Source organism: Saccopteryx bilineata, chromosome 2 (genome assembly GCF_036850765.1).
Source record: "Saccopteryx bilineata isolate mSacBil1 chromosome 2, mSacBil1_pri_phased_curated, whole genome shotgun sequence".
In the NCBI taxonomy this organism is placed as follows: Eukaryota; Metazoa; Chordata; class Mammalia; order Chiroptera; family Emballonuridae; genus Saccopteryx; species Saccopteryx bilineata.
In genome coordinates this window covers 323685685-323703761 of record NC_089491.1, presented here as the reverse complement: position 1 = coordinate 323703761, position 18077 = coordinate 323685685, and the positions used below count along the sequence as shown (strand labels likewise).

The 18077-nt window shown below is 39.3% G+C and overlaps 1 protein-coding gene across 2 annotated transcripts in view; it reads right to left on the bottom strand.

The window, feature by feature from the left end:
- The window catches only part of CFTR (CF transmembrane conductance regulator), a 193768-nt gene that overhangs the window by 145737 nt on the left and 29954 nt on the right, over positions 1-18077 (bottom strand). For both annotated transcript variants that reach the window (XM_066262171.1, XM_066262170.1), the window contains exons 2-3: positions 9499-9609; positions 5542-5650 (exon numbers count right to left, since the gene is read on the bottom strand). In XM_066262171.1, coding sequence (XP_066118268.1) covers positions 5542-5571 — 30 coding nt within the window. In that variant the 5' untranslated portion in view covers positions 5572-5650; positions 9499-9609. The remainder of the gene's footprint in view (positions 1-5541; positions 5651-9498; positions 9610-18077) is intronic.

The window sequence follows — 18077 nt, the reverse complement described above, 5'->3', positions numbered from 1 at the left end:
TAGACTTCAAAAACATCTTTAACGCAAAATGCTCTCTGAACAACTTTCTGTTCAAATAGTACTTTTGAAACCAAATATTTCTACCGGAAGAGATGGAACATCTCCTCCTGCTGCAGTCTTGGAAAACAAAGAGTCCTTCTTAGTGTATCTTTGTCCTTTCCATGCACCTGCTATCTACCTATCTTATCTATCTGCTTCCCTCCAAAGGGCTTTTTTTTTCCTTTTAGTTTCTTACTTCCTTTTTCTTTTCTTTTTTTTTTTTTATTGATGCATCTATTATTGTTGTTTTGTTTTTACTACTTGAATCTCGGTGATCTTATTCCTAATCATTTCCTCTTTTTTCATTTGTTTTAAAATTACAGGTGATATTCACTATCACTCTGTACTGGCTGCGAGGGAGCGCTGGAGGAAGACACAGAGGTTAGCGCTGGAGGAAGACACAGAGATTAGCGCTGGAGGAAGACACAGAGGTTAGCGCTGGAGGAAGACACAGAGGTTAGCATTGGAGGAAGGCACAGAGGTTAGCGCTGGAGGAAGACACAGAGGTTAGCGTTGGAGGAAGACACAGAGGTTAGCGCTGGAGGAAGACACAGAGGTTAGCGCTGGAGGAAGACACAGAGGTTAGCGCTGGCACTTTCCACAAGCTCTTAGCCAACTTTTAGTCACAGTGGGGTTCCTATCACTTTTCTTCAGGGTGCCTTGGTCATGATCTGCCTACTTCTGTTTTCACAACTATTTCTTCTAACGAGGCTTTCTCTTCTCCCATGACCCTGTCAGGCTTGCTGCTCATGATGTGGTGGCAGCACAAGCAGCATCTTCATCCAGGACCTTTGAGAAATGCAGATTTCAGGGTCCCACCTAACACCTCCATAATTAGTTCTGTAAGTTTGCTAGATGGGGGGAGGAGGATCTGATATGCAAATAAAAGTTGGCCCTTGATCATTAAAATAGTTAACATTCATTTCTATGTTTTAAATTTTTTAATATTAAGATATTACTAAATATTGTTAAGTATCATCATTAAGAAAAAAATCAAGCTAAAAAGCCCTCCCTGTATGTACCACCCCCAATGCCCTCTCACCTTAGAGTCTAGCCAAAGTCAAATGCATTCAGTGATAACCACGATGCTCGCCACCTGAATCAGAGTCACCTGGGAGCCTGCTCAGAGAATACTATTTATTATCCACGGCCCATCCTAGACCCACCGAATCACATTATCTGGGGTGGGGCTACTGGTGTTGTACAAACTGAAGTAAAATTTCCTTATGTTTCCAAGAAAGCTGGACAACCAGGAATTTCCAATTCTTCTTGTCGCAGGAACTGGGGAAAGTATAGAATGCCATGGGTAGCACTAGCAAGTGCAGCCCGTGTGTTAGAGATGGGGGTGATGGCAGGGGATATTTTCAGGGCTCGGGGTGAATGTAGGGAATGGACCATGTAAAAGTCACTGCTGGTGTTAAAGAGGGAGCTAGATATTGGGGATTGTAGGGGTGGGAGAGAAATCTGAAAAATAAATCCTACAAGACTGGTATCTAAAAGATTTACCAGAGCTAGCTATATTCAGGTAAAAGAGACATACATAAGCCCAAGCATCTAAGCCAGGATTTCTTATGTGCAGAATGCCCCAAACACTCTTCCTTCTTGAGCAATGTGCTGGGACTCAAACACCTACCCAATGTCTTTGTCAAATCATAAGGGGCAAAGATTTCCCTTTGCAATACAGACTGTGGGACTTGGGCACTCTAACAACACGAGTGTTAGGACTTCTCCTTTATGCCCTTAAACTTCTTAGGGTTTAGTGAATACAAGCAATTTGACCCGAGTTGTACTGACATGTCTTGCAATTTGATGATGGAAATATGCCCAGAGCTGCCTAGGAATTAAGAGTATTTCTGAGTGAACACTTTTGAATTTCTTATCATAATAAATGTATTGTGATAATCATTTTCTCTCAGTAATCTGCTTACACAATTCCATCCACTTGGCTTCTCTCTACCTATCCTTAACTGACTCTCACACTCAGTTTTTCAACAGCCAGTTTCTCTTCTGGGAGTCTTAGATGTTAAAGGCAATGTTGAAATCTGGCCACTGAGTCAAATGAAGAAAAAACAAGTACATAGTTAGCAATGAGAGGCTGTAGCTCATATGATTTAAAATTACATCAATATTGCAGAAAGACAAACTCCTTCATGCTGACATTTCCTTTTTTCTCAACCTCCCGTGGTCAACAGCAAATTTTATAGTGCTGTTTCTATCAGTCCTGAAACCAATCAAACATTATAGCACAATTAACCTATTTAGAGGAACTAAGAATGTACAGGATATTTTGAAAGTATGTCTACCTTTTACCAAGAGTAGTGTTAGAGCAACTTCAAGAATCCCTGCTCATTTGATGCAACTTAAAAATTACCAAGATGTATCGCTTCTCAGCCTTTTGGCTAAGATCAAGTGCAGTAAAAATTACCAAGATGTGACACACAGCCTGACCAGCGGTGGCGCAGTGAATAGAGCATAGGACTGGGATGCAAAGGACCCAGGTTCGAGACCCCAAGGTTGCCACCTTGAGCACAGGCTCATCTGGTTTGAGCAAAAGCCCACCAGCTTGAACCCAAGGTCGCTGGCTCCAGCAAGGGGTTACTAGGTCTGCTGAAGGCCCACAGTTAAGGCACATATGAGAAAGCAATCAATGAACAACTAAGGTGATACAACGCGCAATGAAGAACTGATACTTGATGCTTCTCATCTCTCTCCCATCCTGTCTGTCTGTCCCTGTCTATCCCTCTCTCTGACTCACTCTCTGTCTCTGTAAAAAAATAAATTAATTAAAAAAAAGATGTGACACACAGAGGAAAGAAGCAATGCCCTGAAAAAAATACTGTAAAGAGTGAGGCATTGATATAATTTGTTTAAAAGGATAGAGGTGTTATTATATTGTGGCTAAATTTTCTCCCCTTGTTGTCTTCCTGTGAACAAATACAAAAAAATAAAAATAAAGAGCTCAGAACAGCGGAACTCATTTTAACCAGCTCAATGGTATTCTAAGTTCTTTAAGACTCACAGTTTTCAACACTTTCCCTTACTTAAAACTTCATGGCTTCAGCGAGGTCTCTGCTCTGTGACAAGGGTGGGAAACCTGCAGCCTCGCCACACTGCCCCACCGCACCTGTTAGGGTTCCTCTCCGTGCCTTCTCGCCTTACACTTCAGGCGCTAGGCCATCCATTCTTTCCTTCCCCAGGATTCTGTTGGTTATCTGCAGACGCTGAGCTGGTGCAAACAAACGTTGCCCTTCTAACACACCACTCACACACCTGTAGCCCAGGGCTCAGGTTAGCTCAACAGCTCCTCTCCCCTTTACTCCACCCACCAAGGGACTTAAGATTCCTTTGGCTGAGATATTTTTAAACTCTATACCCGCTCCATTCTCCTAGGTGTTTATTTTGTTTATACATTTCACCGTCAACAATACTGGGTCTTGGGTGGATTTTACACAGTTCCTTCCCTAAGTATAAGTAAGTGAGAAGATTCCAGTTGGTTCCCCCTATCTTGCTTTCTGCAGTGAATTTTCTTCAGATTTGCCCCTGAGGTGAGGAAGAGCTCTCAACCTTTAAGCTTCTATTTAACCTGTGTCTCCTGAGAAGGTGTAAAGAAACTCAGCAGACCTAAGACTGGTAGAGTCAGCATTCTGTTGAGAACCTAAATACAACCATTATAAAAATAGTTATGTTGCAAGTATAATCTGGTGTAGTTGAAGGGTCATAGACTTTGGGGCGAGAGACCTGGCTATCACTCAAATTTACAGTATGCATGACTTTGGGAAAGTTATATACTTTCCCTGGTTCTCAATTTCCTCTTCTGTAATGTCTGCTCTGTGGATTTACTAGGAGAATCAAGTAAAATAATCTGCATAAAGGGCTTAATGTTGAACCTGGGATGGATTATGTACAATAAATATTAAACTATATCATGTTTATTTTTGGTTCTGTGTATACCAGGGCAAAAAAAAAATAACTTCTACAAATGTTTGTGTATCATCTAAACATTCATGTTTAGGTGTGTGCTGTTGTTTACATGATCTTTCTAGGCTGGTGGATAAATTATTACACAAGCCAAACAGAGAATAAAGGGGCTTGATAATTAGGCCTCTCTTCCAGCTTCTTCTATTCAGTTGTCACCAGGAGCAGCGTGTGATGGAGAATATGACTAGGGACTATAGTTACTTTCACCACAGTCTTAGTGGTAAAAACATTTGTTTGAAGTATCATTTACTTCAATCCAACAATGATTTATTGAGAATGTTACATTTTTATATGATACAACCAGAGTGAATTGTACCCTTATACAATAATTAAAATCTATAGAATATAGTCATTAAACAACTAACAAAACATATTTTTAAAAATTAAGTCAATAGAGCCAGAAGGTATGTATCAAATTGTTTTTCAAAGATCTGAGTATTCTCATGAGAAATACTGCCTCAAAGATATCTTAAAGATAATTAAGTCTTGCCTGACCTGTGGTGGCGCAGTGGATAAAGCATCGACCTGGAAATGCTGAGGTCGCCGGTTCGAAACCCTGTGCTTGCCTGGTCAAGGCACATATGGGAGTTGATGCTTCCAGCTCCTCCCCCCCTTCTCTCTCTCTCTCTCTCTCTCCTCTCTCTCTCTCTCTCTCTCTCCCTCTCTCTCCTCTCTAAAGATGAATAAATAGAAAAATTAAAAAAAAAAGACATTCTTTAAAAAAAAAAAAAGATAATTAAGTCTTCAGCTATCTTATTCATATTTATGAACAAAATATTTTCACCCCCAAACTGTTACAAGTTTTTATAGAAATAGATAGGTAGATAGATAGATAGATAGATAGATAGATAGATAGATAATTTCAAAGCCAGAGGCACTTTTCCAAGAGATTATTTAGAGTAGCCCAAAACGTTCTGGACATAGAAGTGGTCATCTTTGTCAAGATAAAATTTTAAATGTATTTTTCCTGTTGTGTTTGAACTACAGATTCTTAAAACAATGCAACTTGTATGGCATCCCTTTTGTAGACATTAGGGCAGCACTAACTCTGCAGAGCGTGAAGATCAATACAGGTACAAGTACACCCAGACGATACTTCACATTCCAAAGCAAATTTGTGCACTACTTTTTCTTGAAGACCAAATTAAGTTTACAATTTGTCATTGCCTTTTATAGGTTACAATCAAGGATCCAAAGCGAGGTTCTGGTGATGTAAAAAATTAATAGCTCAGGGTCACATTTGACACCTACTCAGGAGCGTCCAGGATGGCACATAAGCACTGGAAAGCCGGGATTTTCAGGCTTGGTGCTCGCTTTACATCATAAGGTGTACAAGATTAAGTAAATGAGAGTTACCTCACTGCCAAATATTTTAATTCTGTTCTTTTCCCTTGAAACAACTCAGCATGCAGATGCGATTTCAAAATATTACACACACCCATATATGTAATTGGCTGAATTTAACTTAGTAATTATAAACTTACAAATAATAATCCATAATAAACTGACAAATGAGATCCTTACCCCTAAATATAATAAGATTCCATAGAACATAAATCTCCAGAAAAAGCATCGCCGAAGGGCATTAATGAGTTTGGGATTTTTCTTTGATGCCAGCTCTCTGTCCCATTCTCTGCAAAGGAATAAAAAATAGGACTAATAAGGTAACTGTGAAAAATTTTGATTGTTCCCTTAACATAATTTTACTCACACAAGTACATCCAAGCAGATTAACCAAGTTACTTAAAGAGATGAAAATTTATGGAGACCTTCCAACACTAACACTCACTCAGATATTTGGCAGAATTCAATGCTCCACCAAATTTCAGAGCATTGACCTCATAAAAGTGTCATATAACATTTGTTAGAGAAAGGTCCTGAGCTTCTTAAAAGCAACACAAAATTCAGACATATAAAGTGTGACTTATAAATACACATTGCTATGTTTTGAACAGGGTGAAAAATAAACAAATATTTAATTTTTCCCTCTTAACCTCTTGATGTTCACCTGTTTAGAAGCGCAGTAAATTTTACATAATTTAACCATCAAATCAAAAACCAGATAAAGAGTCAGATGGATTTTTCTGTGGTTTAACATTAAAAAAACTTGTTAGGCTTTGTTTTTAAATGTAGGAGTATGAAACAAATATCATCAGACTTTATATTCAGCTACTAAAGTCATTCCAAATTAAACCTTTGAAAAATTAGAACAGAATCAAATTCTATATTTTCTAGTAGGAATATAAATTAAATAGTCTGAAAATGGTTGATATTCAAATAAATGTTTTATTTTCTTTTAAATGCTATAGGTTTATCAGCTGACTACATTTAAGTTATTGCCGCTACTTTCTATTAATTAAAGCTCTCTTTCTTTTCCCAAGAGGATAAAATATAGCTCTAAATGTTACTATTGGGGAGATAACAGAGACAGTCTCCTTCATGTGTTTCCACCGTGATCTACCCAGCAACCCCCATCTGGAGCCCATCTGGGACCACTGGCAATCAAGCTATTTTTAGCAACTGAGGTGGAGGCTGGACAGAGCCATCCTCAGTGCCTGAGGCCAATGCACTCGAATCAATCAAGCCATGGCTGTGGGAGGTAAAAAGAGAGAGAGAGTGGAAGGAAAAGGGGGTGGAAGCAGATGGTTGCTTCTCCTGTCCTGGGAATCAAACCTGGGATATACACATGCTAGGTTGATGTTCTACCACTGAGCCAACTGGCCAGGCCCATTTTTATTTTTAAACTCTACAGAGACAAGGAGTTTCATGAACTAAAGACAAGAATTAGATAAATAACTAGATAAAGGTTTTGCATTTGATTAAGAGCTATTCTCATAACTATCAATCTATTGTTATAACAGGTGGTAGTTCTAAGTTACTTCAGAGAAAGAGCACATAACTGAGATTTGAGAGCAAGCTTGGTGGTATCTGTGCATGAACAATGGCTTCCCCCAGAAGTCTACTATCTACAATACCGCATTACCCAATCCTATCTGTTTCCCTCCCTACCCTCTTCCCACTCTTTCTCTCACACTCGGGGACCTTGCCTTCCATCCACATCACTCAGCAACTAATAAAGTGAATATGGAGGCAGACCCAGCTTCTCCTTCAAAGGAAGGGTCAGATGAAAAAGTCAAAGAAAGGGTTGCAAGATGGGAAGACATATTCAAAACTGAAATCATGTAGGAAGATGTCATTACATTTGACAATTAAGAGGCCTCTGGTGACCTGATCAGTATGGTTTTAGGAACATGACAGACATGGAAACCATATTTTAGGGAGCTGAGATGTAAATAAAAGGTAAAGAAGTGAAGAGACCAGGAAAACAGAGAAATACTAGTTATGAAAGGAAAAAAAATGGGGTAATGATCTAAGGCAGGGTCCCCAAACTATGGCCCGCAGGCTGCATGCGGCCCCCAGAGGCCATTTATCCGGCCCCCGCTGCACTTCCAGAAGGGGCACCTCTTTCATTGGTGGTCAGTGAGAGGAGCACATTGACCATCTCATTAGCCAAAAGCAGGCCCATAGTTCCCATTGAAATACTGGTCTGTTTGTTGATTTAAATTTACTTGTTCTTTATTTTAAAATTGTATCAATATTTGTTCCCATTTTGTGTTTTTACTTTAAAATAAGATATGTGCAGTGTGCATAGGGATTTGTTCATAGTTTTTTTTATAGTCCAGCCCTCCAACAGTCTGAGGGACAGTAAACTGGTCCCCTGTGTAAAAAGTTTGGGGACCTCTGATCTAAGGGGATGGCAAGGTTGGGAAATTTTTTTAACTGGTAGGACTTAAACAATTTGTAGTCAAAGAGGAGAAGTTAGCATTGGTTCATGATCTTGAAAATGTGAATTTGTTGCTCTTTTTGCTTTCTTTTCAAGTGGGAGAAGCGAAGATAATGAGACAAACTCCTGCGTGCGCCCCAACTGGGATCCACCAGTAACTCCCATCTTGGGTTGATGTTTGACTACCAAGCTATTTTTAGTGCTTGAGGCCAATGCGCTTGGACCAACTGAGCCATCCTCAGAGACCAGGGCCATGCTCAAACCAATCAAGCCACTGGCCACAGGAGAGGAAAAGGGAGAGAAGGGGAAGAGGGGAGAGGAGAGAAGCAAGAGGATGGTTGCTTCTCCTGTGTGTCCTGACCAGAAATTGAACCCAGGACTTCCATACTCTGGGCTGACACTCTATCCACAGAGCTACCAGCCAGGGCTAAATTTACTACTCTTACTAGCTTAATTCTTTATTAAAATCAAGAAAAAAAAACAGTTGAATATCTTACTTTACCTTAAAAATACCAAAGAAAAAAATGACTTCAATGAAAATAAACAAATTTCAAGTTTACTGAACTTTATTTTGGTGCAATAATTTTTTTTAATTTAGAAAATTAAATATCACAGGGTGACATTAGTTACTTTTTATTTTTATTTTGGCAACTCCCTCTCCTGTGTCCCTTTTGTTCAGTATCAGACCCTGTGCTATTGGCATAAGGCCCTACCTAGCTCATTTATAGACTGTGGTTGGTCCAAGGAGTGAGCATGTGACTCAAGAGTCTCTGGAATTTTTCATATCTGCCCTAGGAGAAAGGGCTCTGTTCGCTGTGGTCCGTAAGGATATTATGGAGGAGTTTTGAGGACCCGCTGCATGGAGGAGGCTCATCTGAGAAAATAAAGCAAGTACAAGGCATATGCCACCAGGTGGCATTTGAGTCCCTGGTTCCATTGAGTCCCGAAAGTTAGTCTCTACCTAGACCTTCATTCAGTTAGACTACATCAGCCAACACATTCCTTCTTTTTGTTTTGTTTTTTTACTTAGCTAGCTAAGTAGGTTTCTTTCTCTGGCAATCAAAGGATTCTAGCCAATACTTTTAGAAAAAGGTCTTCTGGCAATGAGGACACAGAACCTGGGGAGGCCGGGAATGCAGACGTAGGGGTAGAATCATGGTTCCATCACTCATTAGCTGGCAAATTACATCAGCTCCATGAGCTACAGTGTGTTCTTCTGTAAGATGGAGATAATAATGCTTTTCTTCCATGGTGGCTGAGAAGAGACACTATACCTGGCATTCAATATATACTCAAAATTATGAAATTTTATATTTCTTGGCTATCCAATAGCTATTTAATTACCTTAAGGTTTCATTTATAGTCACATATTAGGATTTTTGAGGTGAATATATATAATATGCTTCACGTAGATGTTATTTCAGTCTTTACAAAATCAATATAATGTTCTTAAAAGACAGATAACTTCTCAGAATTCAAATATGTATTTTTCAGAAAAATAGTGATTTCTCAAGAAAGTGTTATTCTACTTTTATCCTTTCACTTTAATTCCTAACTGATCAAGACTTCAGCAAGAAAATAAGATGCTCTTATTTTGAATATGCTGTTTTACAAATTAAGCCCTCTGATAGGCCTGTTATCTGAGTAATTAATGTTAACTTCACTCTCCAACTAATAAACAGTGTATATGAACATACCTTTCTAAGGATTCGGAGAGATTGTCAGCAGAATCAGCTGAAGGGATTTGGTATATGTCTGACAACTCCAAGCGCTGTCTGTATCCTTTCCTCAAAATTGTTGTAGTCCAGCTAAAGTGAAGAGGACAGAAAGGAATATTTACATGATTTGGTCTTTAACAGAAATTTGGAATCAGTAATTATTTCAAATCTTCTGGCATGTGGAAGAGGGTGGAGAAATGAATATGAATAACATAAGTCAACTTATTTATAATAAATACCAGAATTTCAAATCTCAGGGGACACATCTGTATAAAACACCAGTACTTTTGAATTCATGTGGCTGTTGTTTTGTCAAAATGGGTCAAGAATGATGAAACATAAGCAGTAAAATCTTAGCCATTTCTTATAATAATATTTTTTTCTGATATATATTCTCAGGCAAGGAGAACAAAAGAAAGAATAAACAAATGGGACTACATCAAAGTTAAAAACTTTTACACAGCAAAGAAAACCCTTAACAAAATGGAAAGACAACCCACTGAGTGGGAGAATATATTTGCCAATGGTACATCTGATAAGTGATGAAGAGCTAAAATTTATAAAGAACTTATAAAACTCAACACCAAAAGAACACACAATCCAATTAAGAAATGGGCAAAGGACCTGAATAGATACCTTACTTCTCAAAGACAACATACAGAGATGGACAATGGAAATATGAAAAGATGTTCAACTTCACTAATCAACAGAGAAATGCAAATTAAAACCACAATGAGATATCACCTCATACCTTCAGAATGGCTGTCATCAATAAATTAACAAACAATTGTTGGTGAGGATGTGGAGAAAAGGAAACCCTAATGCAGGGGTCCCCAAACTATGGCCCGCGGGCCGCTTGTGGCCCCCTGAGGCTTTTTATCTGGCCCCGCCGCACGTACTGAAGGAGCACCTCTTTCATTGGTGGTCAGTGAGAGGAGCACATTGACCATCTCATTAGCCAAAAGCAGGCCCATAGTTCCCATTAAAATACTGGTCAGTTTCTTGATTTAAATTTACTTGTTCTTTATTTTAAATATTGTATTTGTTCCCGTTTTGTTTTTTTTTACTTTAAAATAAGATATGTGCAGTGTGCATAGAGATTTGTTCATAGTTTTTTTTTTATAGTCCGGCCCTCCAACGGTCTGAGGGACAGTGAACTGGCCCCCTGTGTAAAAAGTTTGGGGACTCCTGCCCTAATGCATTGTTGGTGTAAATGCAGATTGGTGCAGCCTCTATGGAAAATGAGTTACCTCAAAAAATTAAAAATAGAACAGCCTTTTGTCTTAGCGATCCTACTCCTAGTAATATATCCTATGAAATTCTAAACACTAATTCGAAAGAAGATATGCACCCCTATGTTCATTATAGAGTTGTTTACAAAAGGCAAAATTTCAGAGTAGTCCAAGTGTCCATCAGTAAATGAGTGAATAATAAACTCTGGTGCATTTAAATAATGGCCATAGGCCCTGGCCAGTTGGCTCAGCGGTAGAGCGTCGGCCTGGAGTGCGGGGCACCCGGGTTCGATTTCCGGCCAGGGCACATAGGAGAAGCGCCCATTTGCTTCTCCACCCCCACCCCCTCCTTCCTCTCTGTCTCTCTCTTCCCCTCCCGCAGCCAAGGCTCCATTGGAGCAAAGATAGCCCGGGCGCTGGGGATGGCTCCTTGGCCTTTGCCCCAGGCGCTAGAGTGGCTCTGGTCTCGGCAGAGCGATGCCCAGGAGGGGCAAAGCATCGCCCCCTGGTGGGCAGAGCGTAGCCCTGGTGGGCGTGCCGGCTGGATCCCGGTCTGGCGCATGCGGGAGTCTGTCTGAGTGTCTCTCCCTGTTTCCAGCTTCAGGAAAAAAAAAAATAATAATAATGGCCATAAAAAGCCCTTTACAATTATTAATATAGTTTAGTATTTCCTGACAGTTTCACCACAGCAAAGCTTAGATTTGTATTCTGAAATAGAAATTTGATTTAAGATAAATCATGAGAACTAAAATCAATTAACTTTGGCAATTATCAGAGTTATCTTAGCAAAAGAGTTTATTCTGTGAGGTTAAAGCAGTAAAGTTGAATGAAATTTCTGCCATATCGAGAAGTGTCCATGCATAACTTAAGCTAGTCTTAGAAATACAAAAGCAAAACCAAGACACCAAAATTCCCAGGTATCCACAATTAGACACTTAATGAAATATTAGCTACTGTACAACTCCAGCTAGCACTCCATTTGAATAATCCTGAGATTAAGTATACTTGGATAGAGTTTAGGAATGCCCAGTCAGGATTTCTATGTTAGTGTTTCTTCCATTAGAAATGAATGCGTGTACAGGTGTTTCATGAAGCAAAGCGGGTCCACCTTGAATAACCAAAAACAATAAAGCTTCTTCCTCCTCTTCCTCAAATTTGCTTCCACCATCTCTTCCTCTTGCTTCTAATTGATCTTGTCATTTTCCTTCATGCATAAGCAATCACTATAATTGATAATAAATTTATATATTGGTCTACTTTAAACTGTTGGTTTTAAGTAACTTTAAAGTTCTGGTTATTTCTAACAGAAACTAGCTAATCAGTAATTATGGAAGACAGGGATACCTAAGGGTATACGGTGTTTTATAATTTATCAGTTTTAAGCTGACTCTGAAAAACAAAAGTTTAGTACCCTGGATACACTATTCTGCGCACTTAACAATGAGAGGCTTCGGGTTTTATTGAGGAAAAAATATTATCACTTTATTTTTAAAATACACACGCACACAAAGATGTAACTGTATTTAATTAGTTTCATTTCTTAGGACAAATTTTCCATTTTAGTGCAGAGTGACTTGTGATTCCTTATAATAAAAAATTTTTTCAATTATAGTCACTATTAAGGCCTTGATTTTCATGGAATCTATCCTCTTAAAAGCACATAATTAAAGCTTTATATCATTTCTCCATCTGACATTTGGGTTTTATTAATCCAACAGAGGTATCTGACATTTCCATCTACTAGAATTTCAGATGAAGGTCAGGTATCAGATCTGTTAGTTCAAAATGGTTTTGTATATACAACAATCAGGCTTCCACCGTAGTTAACATTACTTGTTATTTAACTAGCCAAAGGAAATAAAGTAGCAACTTCAAATTCCTGGTTGCATGACCCTTCTACCAAATATTAACAAATTTATACATTCAAAGATTAATAGCCATCTTCCTTTTTTTGTGTGAAATAATTAATACTTAAGGAACTAAGTAGAAATTACTCTAATTTATGTAGACAGACTTAGAACACTAGAGGTTTTCTCATCATTCAACATAATTACTGTGAGATTTAAATAGCCAAAATAATCTGGAGAGTCCTAACTAAAGAAAATGTTGCTGTTCAGAGAAAAGAGGGAGACTCATTAGAACAAAAGGTGGCAATAAACCTCAAATTCTTGCAGCATAGCTCTACCACTTTGTTTTAGTTATTTAGACAAATGGCTATGATGAGAAAAATTTTCTTGACTAGAAATCATCTCATCTCTAATATGGATTTTTAAAAACCTCATAACTAATACTTCAAATATCACAGTTGTTTTATCAACTTACCATATTTCCCCATGTATAAGGTGCTCCCATGTATAAGACGCACCTTAATTTTGGGGCCCAAAATTTGAAAGAAAAATGTATTAAATAAAGTTATTGAACTCAAGTTTTATTCACCATAAAATTCATACAACTCCTCATCACTGTCAAAACTCCCATCCATTAGCTTATCCTCATCTGGGTCTGATGATGAATCACACCTTCATGTATTGCCTCATCCTCAGTTCCATCTATGGCATTTGAAATGCCACACTTCTTAAATGACTTGATAACCACTGTATAAGACGCACCCAGTTTTTAGATCCCAAATTATTTGGAAAAAGGTGTGTCTTATACATGGGAAAATACGGTAGATTCGATGTTATCTTATAGTCAGATGTATTTTTTCTAATGAAGTTCAGTGAAAATAAAACTAAGAGTGGTATCTAGCTCTCAGACATCCAGGGTAAAACTTGCAGGCTTCAAGAATGCACCCAAAGCACAGCAGTGGAGTCAGGGGCAGGCTGATGAGTCCCAGTCCTCTGTTTCCACAGGTATTTGAAGCATTTGCTGCTTATCCACAAAATGGTAAATTTATAAGTAATAACCACTTCAGTCACTTTAGGAAATACATGCTTGTTAAAGAGCAGCTATTTTTTCACCCTGGCCAGGTAACTTAGTTGATTAGATCATTCTCAATATGCTAAGGGTGCAGGTTCAATCCCATTGGGGACACATACAAGAATCAAACCATGAAGGCATAAGTGGGTGGACAAACAGATCAATGTTTTTCTCTCACTCTTTCTCCCTGCTTCTCTCTCTCTCTTTTTATTTTTTCCCCTCTCCTCTAAAGTCAATAAATTATTTTAAGAAATGAAAAGATCAGTCATATTTCTATTCAGAGTTAATTACTCCTGAGGCTCTAACATACCAAAAGAATCATAGTTTACTTTTTTTCTCCAGATTAGTAAACAGTAAAGTAAATGTAGTTCATAAATTTCAGAAGATATGGAAAGAATTATTTGCTGCTCACCAACAGATCACAGACCAATTCTGAAACCTCTTCTGGAAGTCCAGGGTTTAGAACCTCACAGGTATCCTAATGTGAATTAATTTAACTTCATGTTTAATGAATCCAAACATTAAATAGAAAATCTATCTGCCCCCTTTACAAGACACTTCTGTATTAGGAATGTAAGTATATTAAGCACACATCTGGAAAGATATTTTCTTTTAAGCTTATCTATGTTTTCCAATATTTAACAATGAGTATGTGTAACTTCAGAAATAGAAAAGTTTGTTTTGTTTAAAGTACAAGCTACATATAACTAAATTCATTATTTGCTAAGGTTATCTAAGAACCTAAACTTTCTGGTCAAATATATTCTAACTCCATGATTCTCATATAATGTTTACTATCAACAATAATTTCCCATAATATCCCCTTTTCCCCCTTTTTGATATGGTTGTCTAGGTAATACTTCAACTTTGAGACCACAGAGTCCCAGTCATGTTAGTCTTACTACAAATCTGTAAATGAAAAAACTAATAATTTTAAGAAAAAAAGACAAACCCAGGTTTTAACCCTGTCTCTATCATTTCCCAGCCAAGTGACCTTGAAAAATACTCTTCTAAGGTCTTTCAGCTGCAGCTCTTCCTGGAAATAACTACCACGACTACTGTACCTGGTTTTCATGGGGACCAAATTCAATGTTGTCTATAAAACATTATAACTGTATGTTACTACAAACATCTTCCTATAAACTTCTTGGCTTTAGTTTAACTTTCAGAGCACTAGAGCTTATTATTATTGGGATTATAACAACAGTAATAGCTAACAACAGAGTATTACCACAGCCTTGCAAATTTCTTAAGTATTTCATCTGATTTCCACAACAATTCAAGAATTAAGTCCTATTATTATCTCTATCTTACAGATGAGTGACTGAGGCTTAGGACATTCGATAATTTATCCAGGGAAGAGTTAGTATTAAAAAGGAAACAGGGCCCTGGTCGGTTGGCTCAGTGGTAGAGCGTCGGCCTGGCGTGCAGAAGTCCTAGGTTCGATTCCCGGCCGGGGCACACAGGACAAGTGCCCATCTGCTTCTCCACCCCTCCCCCTCTCCTTCCTCTCTGTCTCTCTCTTCCTCTCCCGCAGCCGAGGCTCCATTGGAGCAAAGATGGCCGGGGCGCTGGGGATGGCTCCTTGGCCTCTGCCCCAGGCGCTAGAGTGGCTCTGGTCACAACAGAGCTACGCCTGGGACGGGCAGAGCATCGCCCCCTGGTGGGCAGAGCGGGTTGCCCCTGGTGGGCGTGCCGGGTAGATCCCGGTCGGGCACATGCAGGAGTCTGTCTGACTGTCTCTCCCCATTTCCAGCTTCAGAAAAATACAAAAAAAAAAAAAAGAAAGAAAACAGGACTGTGATGCCAAAGCCTACCTTTGTATCATATTTGTCATATTAGGACTAACTTTTTAAAACTAGTATACATTGAGATATAACTCCAAAAGCACAAGCGACAATAAAAAAAAAGATAAATTGGGCATCATAAAAATTAAAAATGTTTATGCTTCAAAGGACAAAAAGAAAAAAAAATAACCCAAAGAATGGGAGAATTTTTGAAAAACAATACATCTGATAACTTTTATCTAGAATATAAAAGGGCTCTTATAACTCAGTAATAAAAAAACAACCCCATTTAAAATTGGGTAAAGCATTGGAATACACATTTCTCTGAAGAAGAAAATAAACAAATAACAATGAAAGGACACTCAACACCATTAGCTATCAGGAAATGCAAATCAAAACCACAATGAAATACCACTTCACAACCAAGAGGATGGCTACAATCAAAAGATAGACTATAATGTGTAGAACAATTGGAAACTCATACCCTGCTGGTAGAAATGTAAAATGATGCAGCCACTTCGGAAAACAGTCTGAAAGTTCCTCAAAATATTAAACATAAAGTTAGCATAAGATGCTGCAATTCTACTCCTTGGCATATGCCCAAAAGAATTGAAAATGTATCTCTACCAAAAAATTGTACATAAATGTTCATAGCAGCGTTTTTATAATAGAAAAAAAGTGGAGACAACTCAAGTATCTATCAACTGCTCAATGATAAATGTATATTCCTACAAACAATGAAAAGAAATTATGTACAGATCCATGCTATAACATGGATGGATCATGAAAACTACACTCCATGAAAGAAGCCGGTCTCACAAAAACCACATTGTTCCATTTACATAAAATATTCAGAATAGTCAAAATCTATAGAGATGGAAAGTAGATTAGTATTTGCCTAGTACAGGGGAGCAGGAATAGAGAATAATTGCCTAAAAGTACGGAGTTTCTTTGGGGGGTGATAAAAGTATTCTAAAATTGATTATAGTGATAGTTACACATCTCTGGAATGTATTAAAAATCATTCAATTGTATACTTTAAATGGGTGAATTGCTTGGTATATAACTTATATCTCAATAAAGCTGTTACTAAGACAAACGACACAAAGGCTTCTGGCCAAGACGGCGCCATAGGTAATGCAGTAATCACATCCTCCCACATTCGTATCAATCTTACAACTAATCTACAGAACAATCATCATTCAGAACCACCTAGAATCCAGCCAGATAGAAGTCCTACAACCAAGGGTATAAAGACTAAGCCACATTGAGACTGGTAAGAGGATTGGAGATCCAGAATGGGCTGATCCCACACCCACATGTGGTGGTTAAAAGTCTGGAGAAATATCTCAGCTGTGGAGGTCCCCCTGAAGAGCAAGATCCTAGCTCCACACCAGGACCTCCAGACTAGGGTTCCAGTGCTGAGAAGAGAAGTCCCTATAACTTCTAGCCATAAAAGCCAGTGGGGATTGAGGCTGAGGGAGACAAGGCTCCTAGAGTCACAGGCAGTTCCCCTTAAAGGGCCCACACATGTGAACTTACTTGGACTCAACTGCTCTGAGCTTTAGAGCAGGGGTAGCAGCTTGAAAGATGCCAGGGCCATATGGGAAGGCACTGAATTGTCTGGCTTAAGAGCAAGGGCTAGAAAGGCAGTTTCCTCCTAGACAAAAGTGCTGGCAGGGGCCCTTGTTCCTTTGCTGAGACATCACTCCAAAGAGCCTATAGGTGGGCACCATATCTGAGTCTCCAGAAACCTGACTGTCACTGTTCACCCTGTGCTGGTGATCCTGAGGCCCCACCCCAAACAATATGCAGGCCCACCCAGCATGCTCCAGCAGATTTGGCATACAAATGGCCTGTCTTGCCTTATGCTGCTTACTTTTTTAAAACTTGGAACAAGCAGTATCTGGCCTCAGCATGTCCCATACCCCTTGCTAAGTAGCCCCAGGTCCAGCATTAGAGCCAGCTCTGGTTCACAGCCTGGCCTCTCCCAGGCACCTCCAAGTTCAGAACAAGTAGCAGCCATCTGCAGATCACCTTATAGCTCATGCCAGGTGGAGCCTGAGTAGGAGACAGGCAGCAGCTGACCTTGGCTTACATCTCCTGGGAGACCCTGGAGCTACCTCACCCAGTGGACAGCTTCGCACCATGCCAAACACTACACAACCAATCACCTCCACAACTCACACATTTAAGGGGTGGGTTCAGCGGGCATCAGAGCCTCAGTGAAACAAGTCCTGCTCTGTGGGGCTGGCCCTGCAGAGCAGATTCTCAGTTGTGGTCACTGCCGGTCCTTGCAGCTACTTGGCCTGGGGGTAAATCCCCCCATTGAGGTTCCAATAACAATCAAGGCTCAACTACAATAGCAGGGTACACACAATCTACCCATGGGGGCGCACCTGGAGTGCCAGGCTTGGATGGCTGAGGAAGCTGTGTCACTGGGCTCCTCAGGATACTTACACATAAGGTCACTCTACCAAGACTGGGAGACACAGCAACTCTACCTAATATACAGAAAAAAATGTAGGGACGCAGTTAACACGAGGAGACAAAGGAACAGGTCCCAAATGAAAGAACAGAACAAAACTCCAGAAAAAAGGAACTAAACAAAATGGAGACA